At 45.3% G+C, this 19,626-nt stretch overlaps 1 protein-coding gene across 1 annotated transcript; it reads right to left on the reverse strand.

The window, feature by feature from the left end:
* Positions 1-5,764: 5,764 nt before the first annotated feature.
* Positions 5,765-6,715, reverse strand: LOC117886705 (olfactory receptor 52N4-like). Its single transcript, XM_034788765.1, has one exon. The coding sequence runs from the start codon at positions 6,713-6,715 to the stop codon at positions 5,765-5,767; it is 951 nt and encodes a 316-aa protein (XP_034644656.1).
* Between the last annotated feature and the right edge of the window lie 12,911 nt (positions 6,716-19,626).

A 19,626-nucleotide genomic window follows, 5' to 3' on the forward strand; every position in this document is an offset into this window, starting at 1 on the left:
TCCTCTAAATGTTTCATAATTGATTCCTTGAGGACCTGCTCCATGATTTTTCCAGGGACTGAGGTGAGGCTGACTGGCCTGTAGTTCCCCGGATCCTCCTTTTTCCCTTTTTTAAAGGTGAGCACTACATTAGCCTTTTTCCAGTCTCTGGGACCTCCCCCGATCGCCATGAGTTTTCAAAAATAATGGCTAATGGCTCTGCAATCTCACCCGCCAACTCCTTTAGCACCCTCGGATGCAGCGCATCCGGCCCCATGGACTTGTGCACGTCCAGTTTTTCTAAATAGTCCCGAACCACTTCTTTCTCCACAGAGGGCTGGTCACCTTCTCCCCATGCTGTACTGCCCAGTGCAGCAATCTGGGAGCTGACCTTGTTCGTGAAGACAGAGGCAAAAAAATCATTGAGTACATTAGCTTTTTCCACATCCTCGGTCACTAGGTTGCCTCCCTCATTCAGTAAGGGGTCCACACTTTCCTTGATTTTCTTCTTGTTGCTAACATACCTGAAGAAACCCTTCTTGTTACTCTTAACATCTCTTGCTAACTGCAACTTCAAGTGTGATTTAGCCTTCCTGATTTCACTCCTGCATGCCTGAGCAATATTTTTATACTCCTCCCTGGTCATTTGTCCAATCTTCCACTTCTTGTAAGCTTCTTGTTTGCGTTTAAGACCAGCAATGATTTCACTGTTTAGCCAAGCTGGTCGCCTGCCATATTTACTATTCTTTCTACACATCGGGATGGTTTGTTCCTGCAGCCGCAATAAGGATTCTTTAAAATACAGCCAGCTCTCCTGGACCCCTTTGCCCTTCATGTTATTCTCCCAGGGGATCCTGCCCATCTGTTCCCTGAGGGAGTCAAAGTCTGCTTTTCTGAAGTCCAGGGTCCGTATTCTGCTGCTCTCCTTTCTTCCTTGTGTCAGGATCCTGAACTCGACTATCTCATGGTCACTGCCTCCCAGGTTCCCATCCACTTTTGCTTCCCCTACTTTGCTTCCCCTACTAATTCTTTGTGAGCAGCAGGTCAAGAAAAGCTCTGCCCCTAGTTGGTTCCTCCAGCACTTGCACCAGGAAATTGTCCCCTACACTTTCCAAAAACTTCCTGGATTGTCTGTGAGGTGGCAAAGTTTGCAGATGATACTAAACTGCTCAAGATAGTTAAGTCCAAAGCAGACTGTGAAGAACTTCAAAAAGATCTCACAAAACTAAGTGATTGGGCAACAAAATGGCAAATGAAATTTAATGTGGATAAATGTAAAGTAATGCACATTGGAAAAAATAACCCCAACTATACATACAATATGATGGAGGCTAATTTAGCTACAACAAGTCAGGAAAAAGATCTTGGAGTCATCGTGGATAGTTCTCTGAAAATGTCCACGCAGTGTGCAGAGGCGGTCAAAAAAGCAAACAGGATGATAGGAATCATTAAAAGGGGATCGAGAATAAGACTGAGAATATATTATTGCCCTTATATAAATCGATGGTACGCCCTCATCTCGAATACTGCATACAGATGTGGTCTCCTCATCTCAAAAAAGATATACTGGCACTAGAAAAGGTTCAGAAAAGGGCAACTAAAATGATTAGGGGTTTGGAACGGGTCCCATATGAGGAGAGATTAAAGAGGCTAGGACTCTTCAGCTTGGAAAAGAGGAGACTAAGGGGGGATATGATAGAGGTATATAAAATAATGAGTGATGTGGAGAAAGTGGATAACGAAAAGTTATTTACTTATTTCCATAATACAAGAACTAGGGGTCATCAAATGAAATTAATAGGCAGCAGGTTTAAAACAAATACAAGGAAGTTCTTCTTCATGCAGCGCACAGTCAACTTGTGGAACTCCTTACCTGAGAAGGTTGTGAAGGCTAGGACTATAACAGAGTTTAAAAGAGAACTGGATAAATTCATGGTGGTTAAGTCCATTAATGGCTATTAGCCAGGACAGGTAAGGAATGGTGTCCCTAGCCTCTGTCTGTCAGAGGATGGATATGGATGGCAGGAGAGAGATCACTTGATCATTGACTGTAGGTCCACTCCCTCTGGGGCACCTGGCATTGGCCACTGTCGGTAGACAGGATACTGGGCTAGATGGACCTTTGGTCTGACCCGGTACGGCCTTTCTTATGTTCTTATGTAAAGTGCACCACTTAGGAAGGAACAATCAGTTTCACACATATAGAATGGTAAGAGACTGTCTAGGAAGGAGTTCAGCAGAAAGGGATCTAGGGGTTATAATGGACCATAAGCTAAATATGAGTCACAGTGTGATGCTGTTGCAAAAAAAGCAAATGTGATTCTGGGATGTATTAAGAGGTGTGTTGTGAGCAAGACACGAGAAGTCATTTTTCCGCTCTACTCTGCGCTGGTTAGGCCTCAACTGGAGTATTGTGTCCAGTTCTGGGGACCGCATTTCAAGAAAGATGTGGAGAAATTGGAGAGGGCCCAGAGAAGAGCAACAAGCATGATTAAAGATCTAGAGAACATGACCTATGAAGGAAGGCTGAAAGAATTGGGTTTGTTTAGTTTGGAAAAGAGAAGACTGAGAGGGGACATGATAGCAGTTTTCAGGTATCTAAAAGGGTGTCATAAGGAGGAGGGAGAAAACTGTTCATCTTAGTCTCTAAGGATAGAACAAGAAGCAATGGGCTTAAACTGCAGCAAGGGAGGTCTAGGTTGGACATTAGGAAAAAAGTTCCTAACTGTCAGGGTGGTTAAACACTGGAATAAATTGCCTAGGGAGGTTGTGGAATCTCCATCTCTGGAGATATTTAAGACTAGGTTAGATAAATGTCTATCAGGGATGATCTAAACAGTATTTGATCATGCCATGAGGGAGGGGACAGGACTTGATGACCTCTCGAGGTCCCTTTCAGTCCTAGAGTCTGTGAATCTATGAATCTATTGACTGGGATGAAAATCTGTGATTACATTCACCTAACAATTTGTCCAATACAGGAAAAAAACAGCTGTCTGCCTCATTTTTCTGTACCACTCTGTCATAAGTATAAAGGAAGGGTAACAACCTTTATGTGTGCAGTAACATAAAATCCTTCCTGGCCAGAGTTACAGAATCACTTTACCTGAAAGGGGTTAAGAAGCTCAAATAACCTGGTTGGCACCTGACCAAAAGGACCAATAAGGAAAGAAGATACTTTCAAATATGGGGGAGGGGGTTGTTTGTGCTCTCTTTGGTTGTTCCCTCTCTGGACAGAGAGAGAGAGAGACCAAGCAGGTAAACCATCTCCTGAAATGATATATCTAAAATTACAGAAATTGTAAGTAAAGGCAAGGAAATGTGTTAGATTATCTTTTGTTTTAGCTTGTGAATTTTCCCTATCCTAAGAGGGAGGTTTATTCCTGTTTTTTGTAACTTTGAAGCTGAGCCTAGAGGGGAATCCTCTGTGTTTTAAATCTTTTTATTTACCCTGTAAAGTTACCTTCCAACCTGATTTTGCAGGTGTGATTCTTTTACTTTTTTTAAAAATACAATTATTCTTTTAAGAACCTGATTGATTTTCAGTGTCCTAACAACCCAGAGATTTGGTCTGTGCTCACTTTGTAGCCAATTGGTTGGTATATTACTCTCAAGGCTCCCCAGGAAAGGGAGTGAAGGGGCTTCGGGGAATATTTTGGGGAATCAGGGACTCCCAGTGGCCCTTTTTCCTGGAATTTTGTTTAAATCACTTGGTAGTGGCAGCAATATCATCCAAGGAGAAGGAAAGGATTTGTTCCTTGGGGAAGTTTTAACCTAAGCTGGTAGAAATAAGTTTAGGGGGTCTTTCATGGGGATCCCCATATCTGTACCCCAGAGTTCAAAGTGGGGAGGGAATCCTGACACTCTCATTTTTATCTGGCTGATATTCTCATTCTCTGACTGTTGGGCCCAGGGGCTACTACCCTGAATGGATCTTTTAATGGCTCCCAGTGTAACAGGTTAGTCATATCAATGAAAGAGGTCCACAGTAGTTAACCTGTATACACAGCAGTTTATTTGAGAAGGAATTACACAAGTGGTAAAAGGTTACATTTAGCACATAACTCCTATGTTAGACATTAAAGAACTATACAGTAAGAGCTATACTTTCCTCTTAGTGAGCCTCTCTTTCACAAACAGACCCTGTGCTAACCTCACACAGTTCCTGCTTGGCAACCACAGAAGGTGTTTACCAAGTCTATGGATGACTTCTTCCCTCCAGGTCTGGTCTCCTCAGCCCTCTGGTCTGTCTCGGATTTCCTCAAGACAAGGCCTTAGTTGCCTGGAAACCTCTCTGGTCACAGTCCTATTCGAGCCCATGGAGCAGAGTTTTGGCTACTCTGTCCAGCAGCGTCTTCAAGCATCAATTAAGGAATCCCCTCTCCCTTTTCTCTCTTGTCTCTTCTCAGACAGTAATTTACTTTGCTTGATTCTTATAATTTTTTCCCTTCAAAGGAGTCACATGTCTCAAAAGCATGCCCAGTGGGCATGTGGTTATTAATTTTAGCTGATTAATATTTTGGAAGGGGCTGGGGGGGCGCGGGGTGCCGAACAAAGACCACGCCATGTTTACTCACTTGTCAATCATTCACTCTGACTCTCTGCATGGTGTCCTTGCTGTAGGGTCATTATAACCAGGTCAGCCTGTGCTCCAGGCTGGAACTTTATGCATGGGATATTTACGTTTGCATGGGCCCATTTTTACTGATCAATAGATTCAATATCAATCGCACACGCAGGCTTTTCCAGGCCTTTATCAAGTCTGCTTCTGCTTAAAGGGGACCCTGCTCCCAGGGTCCTCTGCAATTCTTCAGCCATATTTAAATCATGTCAAGTTGTGCTCACAGCATTCATTCAGCACGGCCACACCAATTTGGCACCATCCCAACACCAAGGAATGCGTTTTTTTTCCACAGGTCATTTCTGAGCATACTTTTCCTCTCTGCCAGGCTAACAGGGACATCATGAAGCTCACAGAACGTTTGGGATTCCTCCCAAAAACCATCCCAATTAGCTGCGAGGTTGTAAGAACTGCTTAATGTTGTGACAGATGGTGTCAGCATCCCCTCTCTCATAGTAATCAACACATCCTAGAAATCGTTCTTTAGTTCCAGATTTTCTGTGTTTCTCACACAAACTGTCATTTCTTCTGGTTTAAAACCGCATGCTTCGTCAACAATAACAGTAGAAAACCCATTCTCCCAAAGTTTCAGAATGACTGTGCGTTTCACAATATCAGCAGCCATTTGTAAAAGCTCGTTTTGAGTTGAATGGCTTGTGAGATTGAAAGAACCACTCAGGGTTTTTTTTTGTTTGTTTTCACAGTATGATGAAGCATTCTCCAAACAAACAATAAAAACCAACAAAAAACAAATTGCATAATTCCAGGAAGTTTCTACGTTGGCTTATTCTTCTCTCTCATCCTGCCCCCACAGTGCAATTCCTTGTTAGCCAGGTAAAGCAGTACCTTGGTGATTCTTGCAGCATGGTCTCTGTTTGCAAGCAATGCCATCTTCTGAGAATTTGACAACTGCACCACTATATAGCCCACTTCTTTTGACTGTTTGAAAAAATGCCACCTTTCAGAACACTGCTTGTCTATGGCAGATTGTATATGTTTCTGAATCTTTTTTCCTATATTTTTCCAGTCCCTTACTCCATTTTTGGTGAATGCAGGGTCTCTCAAACTACTAGAAAATTGTCTGTAAGAAAGCAGCAAACTGGTACAGGACACATTTGATTAATGATGAAATATCCTTCCCCCTTTTGTCACACAGGTTTAAAGTCAGTGGCCGCAGATGATCACCCAAATGTATTTGCCCACTATATCACCAAGCTCTTTGTTTTTGACTCCATAAATGATAGGATTGAGCATGGGGGGAAGGAGGAAATAGAGGTTGGCCAAGATGATGTGAACATGGGGAGCGATGCCCTGACCAAATCGGTGTGTCAGAGCAGTGAAGAGGACGGAAGTATAAGAAACCAGCATCACACAGATGTGGGCTGTGCAGGTGTTCAGGGCTTTCTGGTGCGCATTCTTGGAGGAGATTCTGAGGACGACCTTGATGATCAGACTATAGGACAGGGCAATGAGCATCAGGTCTAACCCGATGACTACAAATGCTAACACCAAGCCATACATCCTGTTAATTGTGATATCCCCACATGATATCTTCGCCACAGCTATGTGCTCGCAGTATGTATGGGGGATAATGCGGTTGGCACAGAATGGCAGCCTTCTCAGGAGCAGGGGCCCAGGCAGCATGATGAGAATAGCTCTTGTCAAACCCATGAACCCTAACTTAGCTATTCGTGCATTGGTGAGGATGGTGGCATATCTCAGAGGGTTACATATGGCAACATAGCGATCGAAGGCCATTGTCACAAGGACGGCTGAGTGCATAGCAGAAACCGTGTGAAGGAAGAACGACTGGGTGAGGCAGCCACCCACAGTAATATCTTTCAAATTGAACCAAAATATACACAGTGCCTTCGGCACAACAGAGGTAGACATGCCAATGTCTGTAAGCGCCAGCATGCAGAGCAGTAGGTACATCGGCTTGTGCAGGTTTTGCTCTTTGCCTACAACAAACAAAACCATGAAATTTCCCAACAGGCTGATAAAGTAGAACATACAGAAAGGGATGGAAATCCAGATGTGAGCAGCTTCCAAGCCAGGGATGCCTGCTAGAATAAATGTTGACGGGTCAGAGAGGGTGAGGTTGAAAGCTGCCATGAGGTGGTTGATGCGTTGATAGGGCTCAGAAATGCTCTCGGTGCCTGTGAAGGGAGATAAGCACAGTGAGGGGGTTACACACTTTATAACAAATACTATGGTAACTATTTTATAGTTATTACCAATCTAGAAAGGGAGGTGAGCAGTGAGGTGGCAATATTTGCAGATGGCTCAAGATTATTTAGGTCATAGTCAAATCCAGGAAAGTCTTGATGGGGAGCTAGCCATGCCAGGTGAATGGGCAGCATGATGGCAGGTGAATTTCGTTGTCAATAAGTGGAGGGAAAACCTTGAACTCCTCAAACAGCTTATGGGGGTCTAATTGAACTGTATGAACTCAGGACAGGGACCTGGGCATCATGATACACATCTCTGTGAAACCCTGCTCACAGTGCAAGCACAGACAGAAACTAAGCAAATCACTGGGATACAGGAGGAGTGGGACGAGGAATCATACAGATAATACAATGCCATGAGATCAGTCAGTTAATGTTTCACCCTCTATCTATTTAGTTTAACAAAGATGGTTAAGTTCACTTCATAACAGACTGTAAGTACCTACATGGGGAACCAACATTTAATAATAGACCTTTTTAGCCTAGTGTACGGAGGTGTAACAGGATCCAGTGGCTGGAAGATGAAGGTAAAGAAATTCTGACTGGAAATAAGGTGTACATTTTTTAAAGGGTGAGAGTAATTAACCACTGGAACAATTTACCAAGGGTCTTGGCGGATTCTTCACCACTGTGAATTTTTAAATCAAGGTTGAATGTTTCTCTAAAAGATCTGCTCTAGAAAAAATGTTGCAGAAATTCTCTGGCCTGTGTTATACAGACTAGATGATCACATTGGTCCCTTCTGGCTTTGGACTCTACGAACATGTCCCCAGGAGTCAGCTGGCGGAATTTTGCCTGCAAACTCTTACCTTAGCTTAGTGAAGGCATTTTTTCTATTCATGACTGTTGAATTTAGCCCTCTGGGGAGAAATTCTCATGTGAGTGCTGCCCCTTTGACATGTTACACTAGGTGAGTATTTCACGAGGCTGAGGAATCCTGTGACCCACTGCACGTATGAACGTTTTAGGTGAGAAAAATAATTACTTCAGCCCATGATATCTTGTAAAACCCTTGCCACTAATGGCTTACAGACCTCACTAGTAAATGGTCCCAGAGCATCCTGGATTTAACGTCTGTTTCCCAGTGGCACACTGTTTCAGGCAGCTACCAGTGGTTCCTGCAGGTGTCAGCTGTATTTATCTAGGCCCTCACATGTCCCCGAGTTGCCCAGCTCTCATTATATAATGTGCATACTTCTCAGCTAGTGAGTTGTTCCTGTGTAACCGTCCCTGTAGCACCACGTGTGTGTGCGTGTAACAAGACAAAGAGCACAAGTGCCTTGGCATATGCCACTTATGTGGGATTTATCACTGGTGAGTCACAGTCACTGATTACCCCCCAGCCAAGGGAGCAGGTGTAATGTGAGGCATTTCTGGGCCTCTGTCTCATGGCTTCCCTGCCCCTCCCTCAGCTCCTGAGCTTTTTACCTTACAACCCCCCCAAGCCCAAACCTGCTGACCTAAAACTAAATGGCCAAAAAATGCAAGCCTAGGTATCAATTCTCCTTTTGTGCAGCTACTTTGCGTACCACGAGACCTCGAGAAAGGTTTGATTGTGCTTTACAGCACCCACTTAATGAGTGTCTCAGTGCAGAGAGAATTCTTCCCTGAGTCTTTATATATCAGCAACTCATAACATGCATGATATTAGCACCTTTCGTCCAGACAATATGCTCTACGTGAAGAATTTGTGAGTCTTAGGCCACTTTTTAATAGACAGGTGTCCAATCACAAGATCACCCCCACAATTGGCATTGTCAGTTTCTCGCCAAAAGTTGAAAGTCTGATAGAGAATGACGCTTGCTATTAATGGCTAGTAGAGCTGGCTAGCAAATGGTCCCAGAGCACCCTGGGTTTAACATCTGTGTCCCAGTGGCTCACCATTTAAATCAGCTACCAGTGGTTCCTGCACATGGCAGCTGTATTTATCTAGGACCTTACATGTCCCAGAGTTGCCCACTCTTATTATATAATGTGCAAACTTCTCAGCTAGTGAGTTGTCCCTGTATAGCAGTCGCTGAAGCACCATGTGGTTTGTATGGGTGTAACAAGAGAAGTTGCATTACTGCCTTGGAATATACCACTTATTGGTGAGATGTATCACCAGTGAGACACGGTCACTGATTATCCCCCAGCCAAGGGAGCAGATGTAATGTGAGGCACCTCACCCCCTGCAGAGGAAGAATTTTGGGGAGCATGGAGAGTCTATGAGGTTGTGGGAGCCAGGGATGACTGGTGAGCATGGAGAAGACACAGGGTGTTGTTGGAATCAGAGCAGCCTGGGATGGGGAAGGAAAGTATGGATGGGGGTCAGAGTATTTTGGGAGATTGAAGCAGCTGAGGAGCAAAGTGTGACAGATTCTCCCCAGGGTGACACCTGGAACTGGGGTAACACTGAGCCCTCTGACTCACCAGCCTGGGTGCTCTCTCTCAATGTGATGCTGTAACAAGCTGCAGACCCATTCCTGATCCTACACCTCCACCAGCATTCACACAGGCAGGGTGACTCCCAACTGCAGTTACATGAAGGCTCTCTGACCAGCAACTGCATGAAACAACAATAAAGAGGCTACAAGCAAACTAACCACCAGTTCCCTAGCCGAGGACCTCAGAGCTCTACCGTCCTACTCTGGTCCAAACTCCAACCAGTATGAATTTGTTACCCGGTTCGCCACTCCCTCAATGTGGGGAGGACAATGCACACTTGTAGTAACCAAGCTGAGATTTTTTCCCCTCAGACACATCACTTAAAGGCACCCTGGGTTTAGATTAAAACATAAAACAACTTTATTAACTACAACAGATAGATTTTAAGTGATTATAAGGGATAGCAAACAGATCAAAGCAGATTACTTAGCAAATAAACAAAAGCGCAAAGTGTAACTAAGTGTAACTATTTAGCTTCTCTATGAATTAGCAGTTTCTCACCCTGATTGATGCTACAAGCTGTCTGGCAGATTCTCAAGACACAATCTGCATCTGCTTTGAAGCTTGGGTTTCTCAGGTTGCCTTATACAGGCTAGAAATCTCTTTAGCCTGGGCCCAGCATTTCCCCCAGTTCACATTTTTTTCATCAGATGTTTCCAAGAGTCCTCTTGTGTGGGGAATGAAGAACCACTAATGATGTCCCTCCCTGCCTTATATAACTTTAGCATATGGCAGGAACCCTTTGTTTCAAAACTTGGTTCCCAGTCTAGTTTGTGAGAAAAGTACAGACTCCCCAAAATGGAGTCAAGAGGTATGTGGCCTGGTCATATGCCCTTGTAGAGTCATAGCATCCATTACGTACAGGCTGTCTGGAGCAGTCTCAGGAATCCTCACCGGGTAGGAGATAGGTTTATCGTGAGGCCTATTGTTTTCCCTAATGGCTCATTGCCCTGAATAAGCACTTCCCAACCAGCTATCGAGAATGATAACATCTTGCCTAGTCGGTGTTATGCAGGTGTAACTATATTTGAAATACAGATACATAGTCAGTATTCATAACTTCAGATACAAAAATGATACATGCATACAAATAGGATAATCATATTCAGAAAATCATAACTTTTCCAAAGACATATTTTGAGAGACATATTGCGTAAAAATATCATAATTATGCTACCATGATATCATACCAGTATCACTATGAGGAATATGGGTTACAGTGTCACACAAAGAGAAATGGATCTTCCGCTGATGAAATGCCTGAATTTACATAACAACAGTTGGAAACAAATTTGAGAAAAGGTTGTGACTGCAGTTGTGTGGCTTGCTGGGGCTAAGAGACACTGAGACCTGCCCAAATACACTGGGAGTCAGGAAAGATCCCAGCGCTGGCCTTGGACCAACAATTAAAAGAGAAATTTAATTTCAGCAGTGCCTGTAAGTGTATACCCGGCTCCCTGCCCCCACCACATTCAGTGCTGCCCGCCTGTCTGTTTACACCTCCCTGTCATTCCCATAACCCACAGCACTGTCTGCTTAGAATATCAGGGTTGGAAGGGACCTCAGGAGGTCATCTAGTACAAGTGCTTTTGTGTGTACACCTCCCTCCTTGCCCCCACAACTCCCAGCACTGCTCACCTGTCTGTTTCCCCCCCCCCCGCCTGCCCCACATCCACCAGCACTGCCTGCCTGTCCCTGTAGATCCCACATACCCACAACTTCCAGCCCTGCCACACAGTGATACCTCTCACCCAGGACCAAAACCAGGAGCCAGATCCCACAGTGAGATATCATAGAAATACTTCCTCAGACTAGGTTGAACTCAGTGTCTGTCTGCACCAGGGAAAAGGGGGAGATCAGCCTGAACTGCCTTTCTGGGGACAAAGGGAACCCCAGGAGCAGCTCAGGCTGCGCAGGGAAGGAGAGAGGGACAGACCCGATGGGAGGGAGAGAGGATGTGGGGACTAAAAGGAGCCAATGTGAGTAACTCTTCCTCAAAATGACACAAAACTTTAAAAAAACCAGGAGTACTTGTGGCACCTTAGAGACTAACAAATGTATTTGAGTGTAAGCTTTTGTGGGCTACAGCCCACTTCTTCGGATGCATCGAACGGAACATATATTGAGGAGATATATATACACATACAGAGAGCATGAAAAGGTGGGAGTTGGCTTACCAACTGTGAGAGGCCAATTAAGTAGGAGGAAAAAAAAACTTTTGAAGTGATAATCAAACTAGCCCAGTACAGACAGTTTGATAAGATGTGTGAGAATACTTACATGGGGAGATAGATTCAATGTTTGTAATGGCTCAGCCTTTCCCAATCCTTATTTAATCCTGAGTTGATTGTGTCTAGTTTGCATATCAATTCCAGCTCAGCAGTCTCTCGCTGGAGTCTCATGTGGGAGACACACCTGTCCTCGCTTACAGAAAACCCCCCAACCTGAAGCAAATACTCACCGGCAACCACACATCACTGAACAAAAACACTGACCCAGGAACCTATCCTTGCAACAAAGCCCGATGCCAACTCTGTCCACATATCTATTCAAGTGACATCATCATAGGACCTAATCACACCAGCCATACCATCAGGGGCTCGTTCACCTGCACATCTACCAATGTGATATATGCCATCATGTGCCAGCAATGCCCCTCTGACATGTACATTGGCCAAACTGGACAGTCTCTAGGCAAAAGAAGTAATGGACACAAATCTGACATCAGGAATCAGAACATTCAAAAACCAGTAGGAGAACACTTTAACCTGTCTGGCTATTCAATGACAGACCTGCGGGTAGCAATTTTGCAACAAAAAAGCTTCAAAAACATACATCTGTAGTTCCAATTTTACCAGGTAAATCCCTTGATGTTTCTGATAATATTAAACCATTCAAGTCACTGTGCTGGTGAATTCCAGCCCAGATGGTTCTTGACTTGAACCCTGGAACCCTTCCTGAGCCCTGAGCACTAATTTTATTGCTAAAACAGGCAACTCACCAAAATCCCGCTCAGCAGAAAAAGGAAATCTCCACACTGTGACAGAAAGGCAGATCCCTGAGAAGCAGTGCATGAATTTCACATGCCTGATGCTCGCTGTGTTGAACAGAAACCTTTATGATTCCCTGTACAGCCCCTGTAGACTATCAGGTTAGCCTGGACTCCCCGACAATTCCCTTGGCCTCTTGAGCAGCAGGAACAGCAGAAAATAGACCCTCGAGAACTTCAGCCTAAGAGCTTCCCAGAGGAGTGAAGAAATAATTCTCTGATACCAGGGGCTCAAATTGTCAGGGCAAACTGAGTCTTGCAGACTTGTTAGAGTGGCCCAGCACTACTGAAACCCCGAAGAGAAAATGAAGAGCCACAACATAGATGGACTCACTAGTCTATTAGCATTTCTGTGCCGCTGCCCATCATCATATAATCTGAGCATCTCCTCCTCCCCTCCCGGCTGACAAGCCCTGTGCTGAATCCATGAGAACACAACATGCACATGGAAAGGCACTCACAAATCCTTGTGAGTAACAGACCCTCCCATCTGATAGCCTGTCTCTGACAGAGGGCAGCACTGATTGCCCTTGCTTAGTCAAACCCCCCCCCCATAGTGCAGTATTGTGCCATGGGCAGGAGCAGCTTCATGAGTCCCTTCAGTGATTAGCATGTGCCCTGAAGCTTGACGATTGCTAGAGTAACTGAACAGGCTATAATTTGCATAGGGAGGGTGGAGGGAGATGTTCAGAGACACAGATGTGAGTTAGGTGCCCAGTGTCCATCAGCATTCAGTGGGATTCTAGTGCCTACTGCCCTTGTGACTTTTCCAATCTGTTATAGTCATGACCTTCACAATATCCTCTGGCAAAGAGTTCCACAGGAGAGGTCCAAAGAGTTTGCTGAGGATAGGTCCATCAATGGCTACTAGTCAGGATAGGCAGGGATGGTGTCCTTAGCCTCTGTTTGCCAGAAGGTGGGAATGGGCAACGGGGGATGGATCACTTGATGATTACCTCTTCTGGTCATTCCCTCTGAAGCACCTGGCATTGGCCACTGTTGGAACACAGCATACTGGGCTAGATGGAGATTTGGTCTGAAATAGTTGCGCTATTCTTACGACTGAGAGGGGGTATGATATAGTTCTATAAAAGTGTGACTGCTGTGGAGAAAGTGAACACAGAACTGTTGTTTACTCCTTCACATAACACAAGAACTAGGGGTCACCCAATGAATTTAACACCCAGCAAGTTTAAAACAAATGAAAGGAAATATCTCTTCGCACACTGCACAGTCAACCTGTGGAACTCTTTGCCAGGGGATGTGTTGAAGGCCAAGACTGTAACAGGGTTCAAAAAATAATTTGATAAGTTCATTGAGGATAGGTCAATCAATGACTGTTAGCCAAGATGTTCAGGGACACAACCTCATGCTCTGAGTGTCTTAGCCTCTGACTGCCAGATGCTGGGACTGGATGACAGGAGATGGATACCTTGATAATTCACTTGTTCTTTCCCTCTGAAGCACCTGGAACTGACCACTGTCAGAAGACAGATAAGAACGTAAGACTGGCCACACTGGGTCAGGACAATGGTCCATCTAGTCCAGTACCCTAAGTCTCCTTTTTCTTCTCTGAGTGCTGGATCTCATAGTCGATGGGGCCCACGTGCCTCACTACCTCACACGGTCCCTGCCATCGAACCAGTAATTTGAACTGCAAGCTTGGTAGTAACAATAACTCTCAATCATGCAGTTTGAACACTCGCAGCTGGACTCCTGTGTTATAGGATTTCTCTTGGACCAGTTGTGCATTTAGCAAATTCTTCTAGCAAACACCTGCAATGTCTTCAGGTGATTTCTTAATTGAAGAATGTATTTGACTATGTTCATCACCTGGGGTCTTTGTTCTGCCATGTTTCTTGAAGCAGGTCTGGAAATCCTCGAGGTTGCTTCCCGGACACCCAGTTAAAAGGGAGAAAACTTGATAGCTTAAGGCACCTCCCTGATAGCAAAAAGGAGGCAGGAGAAGAGTTGGTCCTAGTGTCTGGGATCCGAGGCTGCAAACTTCTTTAATGCCGCCATCAAAGTTCTGAGAAATCGATCCACCAGCCTAACAGTTTGGGGATGGTGGATCAATGTTCTGAATGTCTTTACCCTCAGTAGATTACACATTCTTTCATTAGTTGTAAAGTGAAGTTAGGTCATTGATCAGTAAGGATTTCTCGGGGTATTACCAAGCGGGAGGAGAATTTCATAAGCTAATTTGCAATGGTAGGTACATTGGTGGAGCACAAGGGGATGGCTTTGGGTACACACCATGTAGTCAAGGATAACAATGATATGTTAACACCTCACAGCACTCTTCTTTAGGAGCCCCACAAAGTCTATGCCTATTGCTTTAAATAGGTTATCAACATGAGGGAGCAGGCTGAGAGAGGCTTTAGGTATTCTCCTAGGACTGCACAGTGTAGTAGAGAGAGAGAGAGAGAGAGAGAGAGCCTAGAGCTCTGGGCCTGCTGCAAGAGCTGAGGCCTGAACAAGAGGTTGTGATCCAAAGTTAGGCCAGGTATTAAAGCAGATGCTCAAAAGTTCACTGTCCAGTACATGAACTTGGCAAAGTTGGCTGAACCTAGTACAAGATAAGATGGCTTGACAAAATAATGAATAGGGCAGTTTTGTCTTAGGGTACATCTACACTACAGGGGGGGGGTCGATTTAAGATATGCAAATTCAGCTACACGAATAGCGTAGCTGAATTCGACGTATCGCAGCCGACTTACCCCGCTGTGAGGACGGCGGCAAAATCGACCTCTGTGGCTTCCCGTCGACGGCGCTTACTCCCACTTCTGCTGGTGGAGTAAGAGCGTCGATTCGGGATGCGATAAATCGATCCCCGAGAGGTCGATTTCTACCCGCCGATTCAGGCGGGTAGTGTAGACCCAGCCTAAGATATGAGGTACAAGAGGAAGTAACAAACAGATTTAATGAAACAGAAAAAGTGATATGTACGTTGTTTATCCCAGTTGTTTATTTCAGTCTATAAATGTTGGGGTACCTCATCTTAACTCTTTGTGTGGCCTAGGGGACAGCAGAGACTCCTGCTGCTGACTGAGCCACTCCGCACTTATGTGTTAGCATACCTGTAAGCATGGAGGGCGGGTGCGATGGCTATGCCTTGAGGACAACACACCTGGCTGAGTGCCTTTGTCACCCAACCATGCCTGTGGTCTTTCTTTATGAGTAACTTTGAGGTCTGCTGAATGAGCAGGCTGCCTTGTCTGCTAATAACGATAACATTGGAGCTCCAAGGACAGGAGCACTGAGCAACCTGAACAGCATTACCAAGGCAACAACATTCCAGCCTTCAGCACATAACAACTGCCCACTGACACTCTGGGCAGGAAGCACAACTGTCGCTGACTAGCTTCCAGACGGCGGAGTTGTTCTCCCCTGCACTCAGTGTGGCCCCTGCCTCAGTCGCTGGGGTTCCACCACTTCCCCAGTCACCACAGGAAGTTGTTCATAGGCATGGCTAAGGATAAGATTATGTCACAGAGATCGCAGAATCCGTGACTTTAAGAGACATCCTTGACATTTTACGCTTGAGCCCTGGGGTGGCAGAACCAGAGCTGTCAGCTGGTGAGGGCCCGAGACCTGTCAGCCCCCACAGGGGGTGGGGTCCCAAGAGCTGTCAGCCACAGTGGCGGCAGGTACTGAACTCAAGTTTTAGCTACCACCAGCAGTGTTCCCAGAGCCCCTGGGCTACCACCTCGTGTCAGTTCTCTGGTAGATATTTCTCTTCATGAAAGCAACACCAAAGTGTCTTTTCATGATATACAAATAATCAAGGATGGTGCCCTTGACTCTGTGGTAATCAAGGCTGGTAGAAACTCGCTGGGGCCCAGGGGAGAAACTGAGGAGTAGCCCCACCGTTCAGGGTTGAAGTCTGAGGCCCGTTGCCTGGGGCTGAAGCCCAAGGCCCCAGGCTTTGCCACTCACCGCCCCCCAAACATTCCTCCATGCCCCATAGGAGGGTGCACCACACAGATTGAAAACCTCTGTGTTAGTGTGATTTATTTCCACTTTTAGAGATTAAATTACTGTAATACTTGCACTACATTTACCCACGTGACTATGCAGATATGATATCATTTAGTTTTGTGATTCTCCCTGTGTGGTGGGGCCCCAGACAATTGCCCTGCTTGTTACCCTCTAATGCCTGTAACGTTCCCCTCTGGTGTTATCTGGACTGGTGATCTGCTAGGTCACTCCAATCCTTGACTCTGGGAGCCAGCCTTACCCTGCTCTGCTGTGAGAACCCCCACTCCTGGGCTGTTCACACACAGCCACTGGCATATAAGCTCCTTGGATTATGCAATTGAATGACACTAGCCAATATCTCCAGTCCCAGACACAACCCTAGGAACCTCCATCTTGCAGTGTCCAGTTATGCCCACTGAACACTGTAGGCTTATATGAATTTGTCAATTTAACAAAGAAATTTATATGCACGAGGCTTGTTATCCCCAGGGGCGTATCTGACATGCTTTAAACCAAACTCAGGTAGAATAAGCAAACACATTTAGTAACTATAAAGATAGATTTTAAAGTGATTATAAGTCAAAGCACAAGAACTCAGATTTGGCTAAATGAAATAAAAGCAAAATCTGATTTTAACACTTTCAATGCCCTTACGAACTTAGATGCTTCACACGACAGGCTGGCCGCAATTCAGCCAGGCTCTCCCCTTTGATCAGCGGTTCAGTCGCTTAGTGGTGATGTCTGTAGATGGAAGCGGAAGAGAGAGGAAGAGCATGGCAAACGTCTCTCCCTTTTATCATGATCTTTCTTCCCTCTTGGCTTTGCCCCCCAACCCCTTCAGAATTAGGTGAGCATTACCTCATCGCAGTTCCAAACTGACCAAATGAAGGGGGGGTGACTCACTCGAGAGTCTAAGGGTATGTCTTCACTACCCGCCGGATCGGCAGATAGTAATCGATCTATCGGGGATCGATTTATCGTGTCTCATTTAGACTCGATAAATCGACCCCTGAACCTGCTCCTGTCGACTCCGGAACTCCACCAGAGCGAGAGGCGGAAGCAGAGTCGACGGGGAGCCGCGGCCGTCGATCCCACGCCGTGAGGACCTGAGGTAAATCGAACTAAGATACGTTGACTTCAGCTATGTTGTTCTCATAGCAGAAGTTGCGTATCTTAGATCGATCCCCTCCCCCCAGTGTAGACCAGCCCTAACAGATCCTTTTGTTGCTGCCTAGGCCATCGTCCTTTGTTCCTGTGAGGCTGGGCTGGGTTTTTCCCATACATGCCTTGATGAGGTGTGAACTTCCCCTCTGCACTTAGAAAGTTTTTGCCTAGGCTTATTTTAAGCAATGAGCATACATTTTCGGCCTCATAACTATATACATGAAATTATAACCTATAACATTACTATAGTATTATTGCAACAACTATTACTATAACATCACAATAACAACAATGCTCACCATGGTTCCTTCTGATCATGGAATCTACCAACATGTCACCAGGAGTGAGCTGGAGGCATTTTGCTTGCAAGTTCATGCCTGAGCTTCCTGAAGACATTTTTTTTCTATTCATGACAGTGCTGAATTTAACCCTATGAAGAGAAAGTCTCATGTGACAGTGGTGTCTTAAAAATGTTATGCTAGGTGTGTATTTCTCGGGGCAGAGGTATGCTGTGAGGCACTGCATGGCTGAACATTTTAGGTGAGAAAAATAATGACCTGACCCCATAAAATCTCATACAACCCATGTCTTTAAAGGTTAACAGAGCTGGCTAGCAAAAGATCCCAGAGCATCCTGGGTTTAATGTCTAAGTCACAGTGGCTCATTGTTTCAGGCCTCTACCAGTGACTCCTGAACATGGCACCTGTATTTATCTAGACCCTAACATATCCCAGAGTGTCCCAATCTCATTATACAATGTTCATACTTCTCAGCTTGTGAGTTATTTCTGTGTAGCAGCCCCTGAAGCCGCACACTGTGTGTATGGGTGCACCCTCAGCAACAGTACAGGTGCCCTGGCATTGCCACTCTGTGTCTCACTGGTGAGAAATCTCACACACGATCAATGATCTCCCCCTAGCTAAGAAGCAGGAGTGACAGGAGGCAATCTGCTACAGTGTGTCCACATTCCGTTACAGTCAGAGACACCCACCTGCCCCAGGAGGCCTCATTACACATCTTTGGTTTGTGCATTAGGCAGGATGTCCATTCCCTATTTCAACAGTTATAGGAATCTGTGCCACTGGAATCTCGATACTCCATAACATGCCCCATGCTCCAAACACACACACTGTGCATTCCTGGACCTCCCACAATGAGATGTCTAACACCGCATGGTTTCCTCTAAGCTAGAAATATACTTTTCTTTTCACTACCTTTTGGTGTTTCTCCTCCTCTCCAGAACCAAGAGGTGCAGGGGCACACAGAAAGCATACTCTTCTCACCTCCGTGTAAAAAATTGTTATCCTGATTGTTTTAAACCTTTAAGCCTGTCAGTTTGAGATTTCGGCAACTCTCCTGTCAGTTCTTTGGTTCAAACGAGCTCACCAATCCTTAGAGGCCACAGGCAGGACAACTCCAGTTGAAGTCCCAGGAGGCTCATGGCTGGTGATAATCAGGCCATTTATTTAGATCCCTACACGTGGATTTAGATTGAAATCCTGGTCCCATTGGGAGATTTGCCATTGAAATCAGCAGGACAAGATTCACCCTTAGTGTTTAACTTTCAGCTCTGAACTGTGAAAATCACGGCTTTAGGTCCTGCTCCAGAGATCATTATTCTGTTAGGCTGCTGAAAGAATCTGAAGGAAGGCCCCAGGTTATGTGGTGTTCGGAGTCCAAGCATGAAAGTTGGGGATTTCAAAACATGTGGGCCCTGATTTGGCTCTCAGGGAGACCAAAGTCAATCTCTTGTGACCCAGTGACGGCAGAATGTGAGAGCAGAATCTGACCAGTGTGTGACCCATTCTTGTTGTGAACCCTCTGGTAACTCAGATGCACACTGCAGAGGCGTTGGCTGCACTTCTTAACATGGCAGCAAAGTTGCTGAATTGGAAAACTTGAGTGAATCAGAGGAAAAACCACATTGCCCAAAAAAGGAAGGTCCTGAGACAGACAGAAGGACACAGTAAGAGACAAGGAACTGATCTTAAAAACAAATATTTATCTAAACTATTTACAATACACGTATAGTTCCAATTTTGCCAGCTAAATCCCTTGGTGTTTCTGACAATACTAAATAGTTCAAGTCGCCGTGCTGGTGAATTGCTGCCCAAATGGTTCTGGACTTGTACCCTGGAACCCTTCCTGAGCCCTCAGTACTAACTTTAATGCAG

The sequence above is a fragment of the Trachemys scripta genome, chromosome 1 (assembly GCF_013100865.1).
Source record: "Trachemys scripta elegans isolate TJP31775 chromosome 1, CAS_Tse_1.0, whole genome shotgun sequence".
Lineage (NCBI taxonomy): Eukaryota > Metazoa > Chordata > Testudines > Emydidae > Trachemys > Trachemys scripta.